Source organism: Ambystoma mexicanum, chromosome 13, assembly GCF_040938575.1.
Source record: "Ambystoma mexicanum isolate Mex_15411 chromosome 13, UKY_AmexF1_1, whole genome shotgun sequence".
NCBI classification, from domain to species: Eukaryota; Metazoa; Chordata; class Amphibia; order Caudata; family Ambystomatidae; genus Ambystoma; species Ambystoma mexicanum.
Window position 1 is genome coordinate 747092874 of NC_090938.1, and position 12815 is coordinate 747105688.

The 12815-nt window shown below is 53.5% G+C and overlaps 1 protein-coding gene across 1 annotated transcript in view; it reads right to left on the minus strand.

The window, feature by feature from the left end:
- The window catches only part of LOC138520526 (E3 ubiquitin-protein ligase TRIM39-like), a 66162-nt gene extending 56273 nt beyond the window's left edge, over window positions 1-9889 (minus strand). Inside the window, exon 1 of the mRNA XM_069632873.1 lies at window positions 9463-9889. Coding sequence (XP_069488974.1) covers window positions 9463-9876 — 414 coding nt within the window. The 5' untranslated portion in view covers window positions 9877-9889. The remainder of the gene's footprint in view (window positions 1-9462) is intronic.
- Window positions 9890-12815: the final 2926 nt, after the last annotated feature.

Here is a 12815-nt window from a genome sequence, read left to right on the forward strand (position 1 = left end):
TTTTAACCCATTATTTAAAAATAATTCACAGTAGGGAAACCCCCCGAACCCCCCTTGATTGGTTCGGGCTCCCTCGCTACGCTCGGTCGCTATGGCATTTACGTAGGGAATATTTATGATCCTCCACTTAAAAAATGTACCAGCTCCCACTGGCCCTCGGACTGTGTTGGGAACGGGGTGGGGGGAGCCCAGGGACTGTGGTGGGAGCAGGAAGGGCAGGAGCACTGGGATAGTGGTGGGAGCAGGGTGGGGAGAGCCCAGGGTCTGGGGTGGGGAGAACCCAGGAACTGGGTAGGAGTGGGATGTGGGAGACCAGCGACTGTGATGGAAGCAGGTGGGGGAGCACAGGAACTATACTGGGAGTAGGGTGCAGTGACGGCGCGCAATAGTTCATAGCCATTTGTACATACTGCCCATTTGGCATTTTTGGGGGGGCCCGGCCTGCCCAAATTTTGCTCAGGGGGGGCCCAGGCCAAAAAAGTTTGAAGACCACTGGTCTATAAAGAATGCTCCCTCAGACTCCTAGCTGCTCCCATAGGCTAATGCAGTCTATAAAGAATGCTCCCTCGGACTCCTAGGTGCTTCCACAGGCTAACAGACAGTCTAGAGGGTATGCGCCCTCAGACTCATTGCTGCTCCCATAGGCTAATGGAGTCTCTAAAGAATGCTCCCACAGACTCATAACTGCCCCCATAGGCTAATGCAGTCTATAAAGAATGCTCCCTCAGACTCTTAGCTTCTCCCATTTGCTAATGTACAGTCTATAAAGAATGCTCCCACAGACTCCTGGATGCTCCCATAGGCTAATGTACAGTCTATAGAAAATGCTCTCTCAGACTCCTAGCTGCTCCCATAGGCTAATGTACAGCCTATAGAGAATACTCCCTCAGACTCCTTGCTGCTCCCCTAGGCTAATGTAGAGTCTATAGGGACTGCTCCCTCAGTCTTCTAGCTGCTCCCATAGGCTAATGTACATTCTATAGAGAATGCTCCCTTAGACTCCTAGCTCCTCCCCATAGGCTAATGTACAGTCTATAGAGAATGCTCCCTCAGGTCTTCTAGCTGCTCCCCATAGGCTAATGTACAGCCTAAAGAGAATACTCCCTCAGACTCCTTGCTGCTCCCCTAGGCTAATGTAGAGTCTATAGGGAATGCTCCCTCAGTCTTCTAGCTGCTCCCATAGGCTAATGTACAGTCTATAGAGAATGCTCCGCCAGTCTTCTAGCTGCTCCCATAGACTGGTTTACAATCCATAGCTCATCCATCTTGGAAGACACTCTGTTCATAGAGTTCCTAAGGTCATCAATCCTCATACCCTTTCCCCCATTAAATATGAATGGTGACACCACCCACGACACATATGTAACCAGATCCGAGATCCTTGACCTGCCACAAACACACCTGGTTCTCCTCAGCAGACCCTCCTACAGCGGGAGACTTATGGTCCTGGATATTGCACCCTCAGCAGGAGCACCCACAGAGAAGCTTGGGATATCCACACATGGCACACGTGAGGTCATATGTGAGGTCACATGCTGGGCACATGCCAGGTTACATGCATTGCAATGATCAGAGAGTGAAGGTTAAGCAGAAACCTTAACATTGGGTGAAGTGGGGCAGGGGGTGGGGGCTGAAGTCGAGTAGCACCAGCCTCGCATGGGATGGGGCTGCGCCCCAGGGCTGGGTCCAACCATTGCCCATCTGCAGAGAGCTCGCCATTGGGTGAAGTGGGGGGCTGCAGTCGAGCAAGAGGACTGGAGTCAGAAGAGGGGCTGGAGTCAAAAGAAGGGAGATTTTAGCGGTTAATTGGGGGAACAACCTCCATTTATGTATTTCCTTAAAAGAAGGGCCTCATTAGAAGTGAACCCACAGGGGCGTGGCTTGGAGCGCCATCGATGTGGTCGCTCCCTTGAGGCCGCCCGTGGGATGTCCGCCGCCGCCGCCAAATTCAAGCGGTTCTGACCGTGTGTCCAAGTCGCCAATGACATCTACGGCGATCGGAACCGATGAGGCACAACCTGGCTTACAATGATCTTCGATCACAGCTGCGTTCGCCTAGAACTTAGCGACCGCTCCGCTCCCCCGCCGCCATTTGAAGAAACCAAGATGGCGGCCGCACCGGAACTTAGCAATACACTGCGACCCTGATGGCGACGAACCTCAGGGGGACCGAGGGGGAGCGGCAGACGGAGGTTACCTGGCGAACAAACGAGAACTTGTTGGGGATGGCACTCGGCCGGGCCGACAGAGGTAACACGGAGGCCACGAGATAAGCCCTGAGAGCCGCCCAGAAAAGCCCAACCTCGCGGGCTCTCCTTTCCCGCACCTCTCGATACTTCCTGGGGCGCCCCGGCCCACCCATCCAGTCACAGCCTTGGCCTCGCCGCAATCCTTTCCAGCCTAAACCGCCAAACACGATCATCATGTCTAGGCAAGCAAAGGTTGGCAAAGGGGCAGATATCTCCACCATGCTCGCTACGCTAGACAAAAGCAGGAAGCAGGAGCCTCCCAAACTCACTACACAGAAACAACAAGAGGACGGGGGATCTCTCGCCACCAAAGGGGACCTGATAGCCTTCATGGCGGACATCAAATCGGAATTCCGCTCATGCCTATCGGAACTCACCACCAAAATTGAACAGACGGACCAAAGGGTTACGGAGGCCGAACAAAGGCTCGGAGAAATCGAAGACCACTCACGGGATCACGCCACCACTCTAGGGGAAATGCGAAAAGCCATTGACTCCTTGCATCAGAAATGTGAGATCCTGGAATTTAAGCAGGAGGACCTAGAAAACAGGGCACGCCGCAACAATCTACGCATCCGGGGGTCCCGACCTCCGTTCCCGACAACAAGTTAGCGGACTACGTGGGGCGCTTCTTCGAGGCCCTCCTCCCAGACTTGGATAAATCTCAGCTCTTGCTAGATCGCACCCACAGAATTCGCCCACGTCGCGGGGCGATCTCCGACCCCCCCCCAGATGTTATCACAAGGGTCCACTTCTTCACAACCAAGGAAGCGATCTCGGCGATCAGCCGCCAAGGGGAGGAAATTACTTTTCAGAGTACGCCACTCCAAATATATCAAGACCTCTCACCACTCACCCTTCAGAAAAGAAGAGCACTCCGACCATTGGCACTGTTCCTCCAGGAGCAACAAATCTGCTACAGATGGCTGTTTCCGGCGGCGCTACAATTCACATACAAAGGCACCTTACGCCGGATCAGCCACTTGGAGGACGCGGAGAGAATCATGCATCCTTCCTCGCCCCAGGAACCCTCCACACCAACCCCGGAGGGTGCTGAGGCCCCTGGGCCGCTTTCCTCCCCGAAACCTAAACGTACGCCATGGTCATCCGCCTTGCGGACCAACAAAAAGAAATGAACAATGGCGTCCCCCGTACCTCCAGGTTCCAGTTATACCCCTCCCTGGCCTCCTCAGTCTAGGCCTAAATTCGGATCCGCCACATAACGATTCATCTGACGACTGATGATGGCGGAGACGGCGGACCATGCCCACGGCTCATACCCACTCCAAGGACACTTTCCAACTTTCGTGCCTTGGACACCCACGGTACTCGATCCACGATGGGACAAATGGCCCTGTTGGCCAAGGGTAGACCCCTACCTACAATGTCGGTCTACCCACCAGTTAAAGTTGCAGCCCCCCGTTGGGGCTTTGCGTTAAAACCTCAAGTGCAGGATGGTACTACAAGATCTTGTGACAAACATGGCAGCTGAATCACCGACCCTGACCCCCCCCCCAATTCACGGGGTAGAGAATGGGACACTTCTGGACCACCAGGTTCTACGAATCCTCTCCCTAAATGTTAATGGGCTAAACTCCCCCACCAAACGAAAGGCAATTTTATTAAAGCTCCAGGATGAAAACGCCGCGATAGTCATGCTCCAAGAGACCCACTTGTTGCCAGCGGATGTAATTCGGCTTCGCTCTCAATCATTTCCGCTCCAATTTTTCGCCTCCGGCTCAAGCAAAGAGGGGGGTACGCCGATTCTCTTTAGAAAAGTCTTGAACCCACAAATCCTGGAAACAAAAACATGCTCGGAAGGCCGATACACAGCAGTTAAATGCCTCCTGTTTGGGGACCTGTACACCTTCATCTCAGTATATGCCCCTAACTCGGGACAAGCACTCTTCTACGACTCCTTGGGCGCGTCCCTCGCTGGCTTTGTGGAGGGCCAAACAATCGTCGGAGGGGACTTCAACGGGGTTCCCGATCCCACTAAGGACAGGTCACACCCCCCAAATCCAAGCGATTTCGCCCAAGCTCTCAGCCTCCTCCGGTTGTTCAGGTCTCTGGAGATAATAGACTCGTGGCGGGTGTTTCACCCCGACGAAAGAGACTACTCCTTCTACTCATTTGTTCACCGCACTTTCTCAAGGATTGACTTATTTCTGATCTCCCCACACACCTTTCCCTCAGTCAAAGAGGTCTCCATTGGCCCGAGGGCCATGTCTGACCACGCTCCAGTGTTCTTGGAACTCCGGGTTCAGGACCCCAAACTTAATAGCCCCCGCAAATGGTCTCTATATGACCCGATCCTCAACGACATGGCTACAAGAGACAAAATCGCGTCAGTGATTAAAAATTTCTTTGACGAAAATCCAGCCTCGGACACCTCAGTGGCAAATAACTGGGACGCCATGAAGGCAGTGATCAGGGGCTCTTTCATCGCTCAAGGGGCGGCCTACCACCGAAACAGACGCCAGACTCGAATTGCTTTGGAGGACGAGCTATGGGAGGCTGAGGCAACCCACAAGGAAAAAGGCTGGTCCCCAAAGACACAACGGATCATGCGAATGGCGAGGAAGAAGCTTGAAGCCCACTACGCGGAACAAACCACCCTAATGATGGCAAAAGCCAAACAATCTTACTACGCAAAGGGCAACAAAGCGAATAGGTTCCTGGTGGCCAAACTAGCCAAACGGAGACGCATCAACACGATTGCAGGCCTACGGGACCCTGAGGGGGTCACTCGATACTCGGAGCCCGAAAAACAACAACTAGCAACAGACTACCTGACCCAAATCATGAAGGCAACCCCTCGTGACCGACCGCAACAGGTGGAATACCTACGGAAAGCAGCGGTTCCCCGTCTCGCCAACACGACGAGAGACGAATTAGAGGAGCTCATCACGGGAGAGGAGGTCGAGGAGGCCATCAAGTCGCTTAAAACACGAGCTCCGGGTCCAGACGGCTTCTCGACCAGATTCTATAAACTTTTCAGGCCACAACTGACCCCCCACCTGGTGAACCTGTTCAGCTCCTTCAGGGACACAGGCGCGGTCACCCCATCGATGCAGGAATCAACCACCATCCTCCTGCCCAAACCGGGAAAGGACCCAAGGAGTCTAGCCTCCTACAGACCGATAGCACTCTTAAACATTGATGCCAATATATATTCAAAGATCCTGGCAAATCGCCTGAACCTCGTGCTCCCGAAGATCATTCGTCCCGACCAAGCAGGCTTCATCCTCCACAGGTCCGCGGGAGACAATATACGAAGAACTCTGAACCTGGTGGACCTCGCCTCTCGGAACTCCCAAAAACTGGTCTTAGTGGCTCTGGACGCAGCTAAGGCATTTGATCGAGTTGACTGGCCCTTTATGAAACTTACCCTAGAGGCCTTCGGCTTCGGACCAACCTTTCAGTCAATGGTGTTGGCCAACTATAAGAGCCCAAGTACGAGTCTAAGGATTAATGGGCACAGCTCAACTCCGATCCCCCTATCATGCGGAACCCGGCAGGGCTGCCCGCTATCACCCCTACTCTTCGCGCTCACCATGGAGCCTCTGGCCCAAAGGATTAGGGGAAACGATCGAATTAAAGGGCTACAGGTTGGCCCCAACCAACATAAAATCGCCCTATACGCGGACGATGTCCTACTCACGATCTCGGAAGCCCAATCATCATTGAGACAGGCAATACGTGAACTTACCATCTATGGTGAGGTCTCCGGCTTTACTATAAACTTTGATAAATCCTCGGCCATGGGCGTCGGGCTCACTCCAGCAGAACGGGAGCCACTGGTGGCGATGTGCCCGATGACATGGGTGAAGAAGGCCATCCCCTACTTGGGGGTCCACATCCCGGATTGTCCAAGAGACACATACAAAGCTAACTTCCCCTGCCTGCTGAAAGAACTGGAAGGTGACCTGAAACGGTGGGAGACCCAAGAGATCTCACTGCTGGGGCACATCACAGCATGCAAGATGAACCTACTACCGAGGTTCCTATACACCTGCGCCTCACTCCCAGTAGCGATCCCCACACCAACCCTCAAGGACATCCAAAGGAAAATGCTGAAATTCATCTGGAAAGGTAAGAGAGCGAGAATTCCTCTCAAAACGATGCTAGGGGGCAACTAGCACAATTTCAGGCATGGCAGATCGTGACAAACCGCCCCAGGTGGGTGGAGCTGGAACAATCACAAACACCTTTACCCTTGCGATTCCTGCCACACGTTTCGCCCCCCCTTAGAACACACTGGGGAGACCTCCTCCTGTCAACCAAACACACCCTTAGCTCCTGGGACTGGGCTTTAAAGCAAAAGGGAGTGCCCAGAGGACCGGGCCCACGCTCGCCGGTCTTCTATAACCCATCTTTCTCACCCGGAGCGGACCTTCGCAATTTCCGGAATTGGATGGAGGGCGGGCTGGAGACCATAGACCAGCTATATATGGGAGGGACTCCCCTCACCTTCGCCCAATGTAAGGAGAAGTTCCAACTTTAGGAAAGGGACAGATTTACCTATATCCAGCTGCGCCACTGGTGCTCGCACCCCCAGACTCTGCAGGCAGCAACTCGCCCGCCCACCGCCCTGGAGCTAACACTGGGGGATCTTCCAACTCGAGGCAGGGTATCCACCCTATATAGATGCTTCTTGAGAGACTTCCTGTCCACAAAAACCCGCAGCATGGCTCAATGGGAGGTGGACCTGGGCCATCCGATCGAGGACCAAACCTGGGTAGACATCTGGACCAGAACGCACACCTCCTCCACGTGCGTTACCAATAGGGAATGTGCGTACAAGGTGCTCCTCCGATGGTATTACCCACCCCTTCGACTCCACCACATGAACCCACAGATGGATCCTGCCTGCTGGAGGGGATGTGGTCACCCAGGCTCTTTCTTTCACATGTGGTGGACTTGCCCAAAGATACGACAGTTCTGGAGGACATGCCTAGAGACCATCGCACAAATCACAGGAAAGACGATCCCTCTAGAACCTGAACCAGTCCTGCTGGGGGCCCCGATCCCCTCGATTTACCCACGCTCCACGTCCAAGTCTAAACTATTGACACATTGCCTCCTGGCGGGGAAAACGGTGTTGGCTAGGACCTGGAAATCCCCAGAAGGACCTCACATAACCCAATGGTGGTCTAAACTCTGGGACATCCTGATCGCGGAGAAGGTCACGGCAGCACAGGCGGGCTCGCTCCACCGCTTTCAGAATGTCTGGAGCCCGGTGCTGGAATACGACCAGCGCTTCCCCGCCCAGACGTACAAACCGACCAGGGCCCGATGGATCTTGCAACACCAAGTGGATCCGGGAGAAGGCATATAAACCCTAGGGGGCGGACCAGACATCCCGGACTGAAAACTCGGCCTCCAAACATGGGGATGAGAGAAGCCAGAGGGAGGAGGGAAAGAAGATACCCGATGGGGGGAATAAGGACGGGGGTTTAAAGGACTTGAATACGCATTGCTTTTGATATATCATGTTTTGTATATTTACCATCCTGCCTTGATTTAAAATAAACGAAGTTAAAAAAAAAAAAAAACTGAACCCACACCTAAAATCTGCTGCTTTGACATGGAGTTAATACTAGCATGTAAAGTGGCAGCAACTGTCCATGCAGAATTACTGCATGTCCTGTGGGATTCCATAATGGGGAATAGCAGCAGCCATGCAGTGTATTACTGACCAAGACATACCACACACACACCCTGTACTCTGTGGCAGCCTCCACACAGTATGAGATGCAAGGTCCCAAACATGCCACACACACCATTATACTGTTGGGCAGCCTGGAACTCAGTAGGAGATTTAGGGTCCCAAGACATGCCACTTACACCCTCTGTACTCTGTGGCAGCCTTTACTCGGTATGAGATATATACTCCCAAGGCTTGCCACATACACCCCATGTGCTCTTGGGCAGCCCCCACTCACCATCAGCTTTAGGATCCCAAGACATGCAACATTCATCACGTGTACTCTTGGGCATTCTCCACCCAGCACCTTAGGTTCTATCCATGGTATGTGTACTCTCTGGGCGCGGGGGCATCGTGGGACATGTGGTTCCTGTCTGGTCACATATGCAATTTTGAAGTGACCGCCGGTAAGGAAATGAATAGTACAAAGGGCAGCGGGTAAATAACTTTAATATATATTAAGTATATTTATTATATATGTATATATTGTATATGTATATATATATATATATATATATATATATATATATATGGAGGAGAGAGACAGTGAGTCCGGCAGCAGGGGCTCGTAGCTGTTGAAATGCGAACAGCGTTCCCCAATCCAAAGGATGATGTCACTCTCGTCTGCGGCACGCTCCCAGCACGCTCTCCAGCAGCACGCTCTCAGCCTGGGTTGCTGCATTGTTTGTCGACCTCTGTTTTCTTCTATGGTAGTGCGGATGCTACCAATGTGTACATTTGGTCAGCCTTATTCTGTGGCAACCCTTTGGTCCCAAGCTTGTTATATGAACATCGTGTGGTCTTGGGCATCTTACTATAGACGACACAAGGTGTGACCTTTGTGAGCTCAGACCCTTCACATACTATGCATGGTGTGCCCTTAGGCTGCCTCCTAAATTGGACAAACAGCGTGCACCCTAAGGTCACAGACCCGTCTAATGCACACCGTGGTACTTTGGACAGACACTTTGATTCCTGCCCCTTTACATACTCTACTTGTGCTCCTGGGCACCCTTATGAGGGGGCAGGGAGGGTGCCTTTTGCCACCAGTCAAGTCACACACAGTGTGCTCTTGGGCCCTTCTTTATAGGACACACTGTGTGAGCTCTATGCTGCAGAGATACCTGGCACACACTCAGGTGTGTGGTTCTCTTCACTGTGCAGCTGCACGTGCTGGACCTCCTCCTTTAGGGGTACACTGTGGCTATAATGAGTGCCATCACATCCACAACGCATGTCCCTATAGCACACATACCTGGTACTCCTGGGCAGCATCAGAAATGAAGAGCAGTGTGTGAGAATGCACCCATGTCCCAGACTTACAGCACACACATACCTTGTACTCCTGGGCAACTGCTGGGATGGAGGCACAGTGTGAGAACCCCACCCTCCACCCAACCCCATGTCCCTATAACACACATACACCTTGTACTCCTGGGCAGCCTCAGAAATAAAGAGCACTGTATTAGAACACACCCATGTCCAGACCTATAGCACACATACCTTGTACTCCTGGGCAGCCTCTGGAATGGGGAGCACTTTGTGAGCTCTGTGACCCTTGGATTCCCGGCAGATCACACAGATGGGTCTCTGGTCATCCCCGCAGAAGAGTTTCAGTTTCTCTTCGTGTTCTCTGCACAGGTTCTCCTCTTGGGGGGTGTTGCTGGAGGCGTGAAGCTGTTTGGCTATTTCCACCATGTTTGCTGCTAGCCAGTTGGGTCGGAGGGTTTTGCTCTGTGAGGTTTTCTTGCACTGAGGGCAGGGGAAGTTTGCCTCCAGTCCCTCCCAGCACTGAGTGATGCAGGACAGGCAGAAGGCATGTCCGCACTCCACAGACACCGGCTCTGTGAAGTATCCCAGGCATATGGAGCAGGTGGCCTCCTCCTTCAGGCTCTGGAGATGGGCTGCTGCCGCCATGTTCCTGCTCAACTGCAAAACACGAAACACGTTACTTTTGGTTTCGTTTCTCATCAGAGCCCCTGAAGGGGGCGTGTCAGTCCTTCTCCTTCCTTATACACCTGTGCGACATGCCTATCAAGGTGGATGGGCGTGTCCTGTCTAGAGCAGGCACTGGTGTGGACTTGGAACAAAGATACCTTGGAAAATACTTTAGAAGAGCCCCTCTCCCCCTATCAAGCACATTTTTCCATATTCGTATTTTCCTATGTCTTCTTTTTGTTAGTGTGTTTTCAAGCGCCATGAGTTGTAGAGCTGCTTCGGAGCACTGTCCAGAGTTATGTAACACCGGATAGCACCTTGAAACGCATTTGCCTCATGTTTAGCTTCTTTATTTTGTGCCACTTTATTGTGCAAATGGTGTGTGGTCACAAATTGTGGGTCTGCCACAGTTTTTCCTGATTCCACTTCCGAAACCCGGCACAGAAGATGTTCTGGTTTCATAATTTAGAGACCGAGAAACCAGTCCCCAGGTAATCCAATAAGCGACCCAGGCAGCGATGCTAGAGGCAGGATGTATTCCCATGCAGCTGCGACCCAGGCAGCAATGCTAGAGAGAGGCAGGATGCAGCTGCGACCCATGCAGCAATGCTAGAGGCAGGATGCAGCTGTGACCCAGGCAGCAATGCCAGAGGCAGGATGTATTCCCATGCAGCTGTGACCCAGGCAGCAATGCCAGAGGCAGGATGTATTTCCATGCAGCTGCGACCCAGGCAGCGATGCTAGAGGCCAGATGTATTCCCATGCAGCTGCGACCCAGGCAGCAATGCTAGAGAGAGGCAGGATGCAGCTGCGACCCATGCAGCAATGCTAGAGGCAGGATGCAGCTGTGACCCAGGCAGCAATGCCAGAGGCAGGATGTATTCCCATGCAGCTGTGACCCAGGCAGCAATGCCAGAGGCAGGATGTATTTCCATGCAGCTGCGACCCAGGCAGCGATGCTAGAGGCAGGATGTATTCCCATGCAGCTGCGACCCAGGCAGCAATGCTAGAGAGAGGCAGGATGCAGCTGCGACCCATGCAGCAATGCTAGAGGCAGGATGCAGCTGTGACCCAGGCAGCAATGCCAGAGGCAGGATGTATTCCCATGCAGCTGTGACCCAGGCAGCAATGCCAGAGGCAGGATGTATTTCCATGCAGCTGCGACCCAGGCAGCGATGCTAGAGGCAGGATGTATTCCCATGCAGCTGCGACCCAGGCAGCAATGCTAGAGAGAGGCAGGATGCAGCTGCGACCCATGCAGCAATGCTAGAGGCAGGATGCAGCTGTGACCCAGGCAGCAATGCCAGAGGCAGGATGTATTCCCATGCAGCTGTGACCCAGGCAGCAATGCCAGAGGCGGGATGTATTCCCATGCAGGTGCGACCTAGGCAGCTATGCTAGAGGCAGGATGTATTCCCATGCAGCTGTGACCCAGGCAGCAATGCCAGAGGCAGGATGTATTTCTATGCAGCTGCGACCCAGGCAGCGATGCTAGAGGCAGGATGTATTCCCATGCAGCTGCGACCCAGGCAGCAATGCAAGAGAGAGGCAGGATGCAGCTGCAACCCATGCAGCAATGCTAGAGGCAGGATGCAGCTGTGACCCAGGCAGCAATGCTAGAGGCAGGATGTATTCCCATGCAGCTGTGACCCAGGCAGCAATGCCAGAGGCAGGATGTATTCCCATGCAGCTGCGACCCAGGCAGCGATGCTATAGGCGGGATTTATTCCCATGCAGCTGCGACCCAGGACGCGATGCTAGAGGGGGGATGTATTCCCATGCAGCTGTGACCCAGGCAGCAATGCTAGAGGCAGGATGCATTCTCAGGCAGCAATGCTAGAGGCAGGATGTATTCCCATGCAGCTGCGACCCAGGCAGCAATGCTATAGGCGGGATTTATTCCCATGCAGCTGCGACCCAGGGAGCAATGCTAGAGGCAGGATGTATTTCCATGCAGCTGCGACCCAGGCAGCAATGCTAGAGAGAGGCAGGATGCAGCTGCAACCCATGCAGCAATGCTAGAGGCAGGATGCAGCTGTGACCCAGGCAGCAATGCCAGAGGCAGGATGTATTTCCATGCAGCTGCGACCCAGGCAGCTATGCTAGAGGCAGGATGTATTTCCATGCAGCTGTGACCCAGGCAGCAATGCCAGAGGCGGGATGTATTCCCATGCAGGTGCGACCTAGGCAGCTATGCTAGAGGCAGGATGTATTCACATGCTGTTGTGACCCAGGCAGCAATGCCAGAGGCAGGATGTATTTCCATGCAGCTGCGACCCAGGCAGCGATGCTAGAGGCAGGATGTATTCCCATACAGCTGCGACCCAGGCAGCAATGCTAGAGAGAGGCAGGATGCAGCTGCGACCCATGCAGCAATGCTAGAGGCAGGATGCAGCTGTGACCCAGGCAGCAATGCTAGAGGCAGGATGTATTCCCATGCAGCTGCGACCCAGGCAGCGATGCTAGAGGGGGGATGTATTCCTATGCAGCTGTGACCCAGGCAGCAATGCTAGAGGCAGGATGCATTCCCAGGCAGCAATGCTAGAGGCAGGATGTATTCCCATGCAGCTGCGACCCAGGCAGCGATGCTATAGGCGGGATTTATTCCCATGCAGCTGCGACCCAGGGAGCAAATCTAGAGGCAGGATGTATTTCCATGCAGCTGCGACCCAGGGAGCAATGCTAGAGGCAGGATGTATTTCCATGCAGCTGCGACCCAGGCAGCTATGCTAGAGGCAGGATGTATTCCCATGCAGCTGTGACCCAGGCAGCAATGCCAGAGGCGGGATGTATTCCCATGCAGCTGTGACCCAGGCAGCGATGCTATAGGTGGGATTTATTCCCATGCAGCTGCGACCCAGGGAGCAATGCTAGAGGCAGGATGTATTTCCATGCAGCTACGACCCAGGCAGCTATGC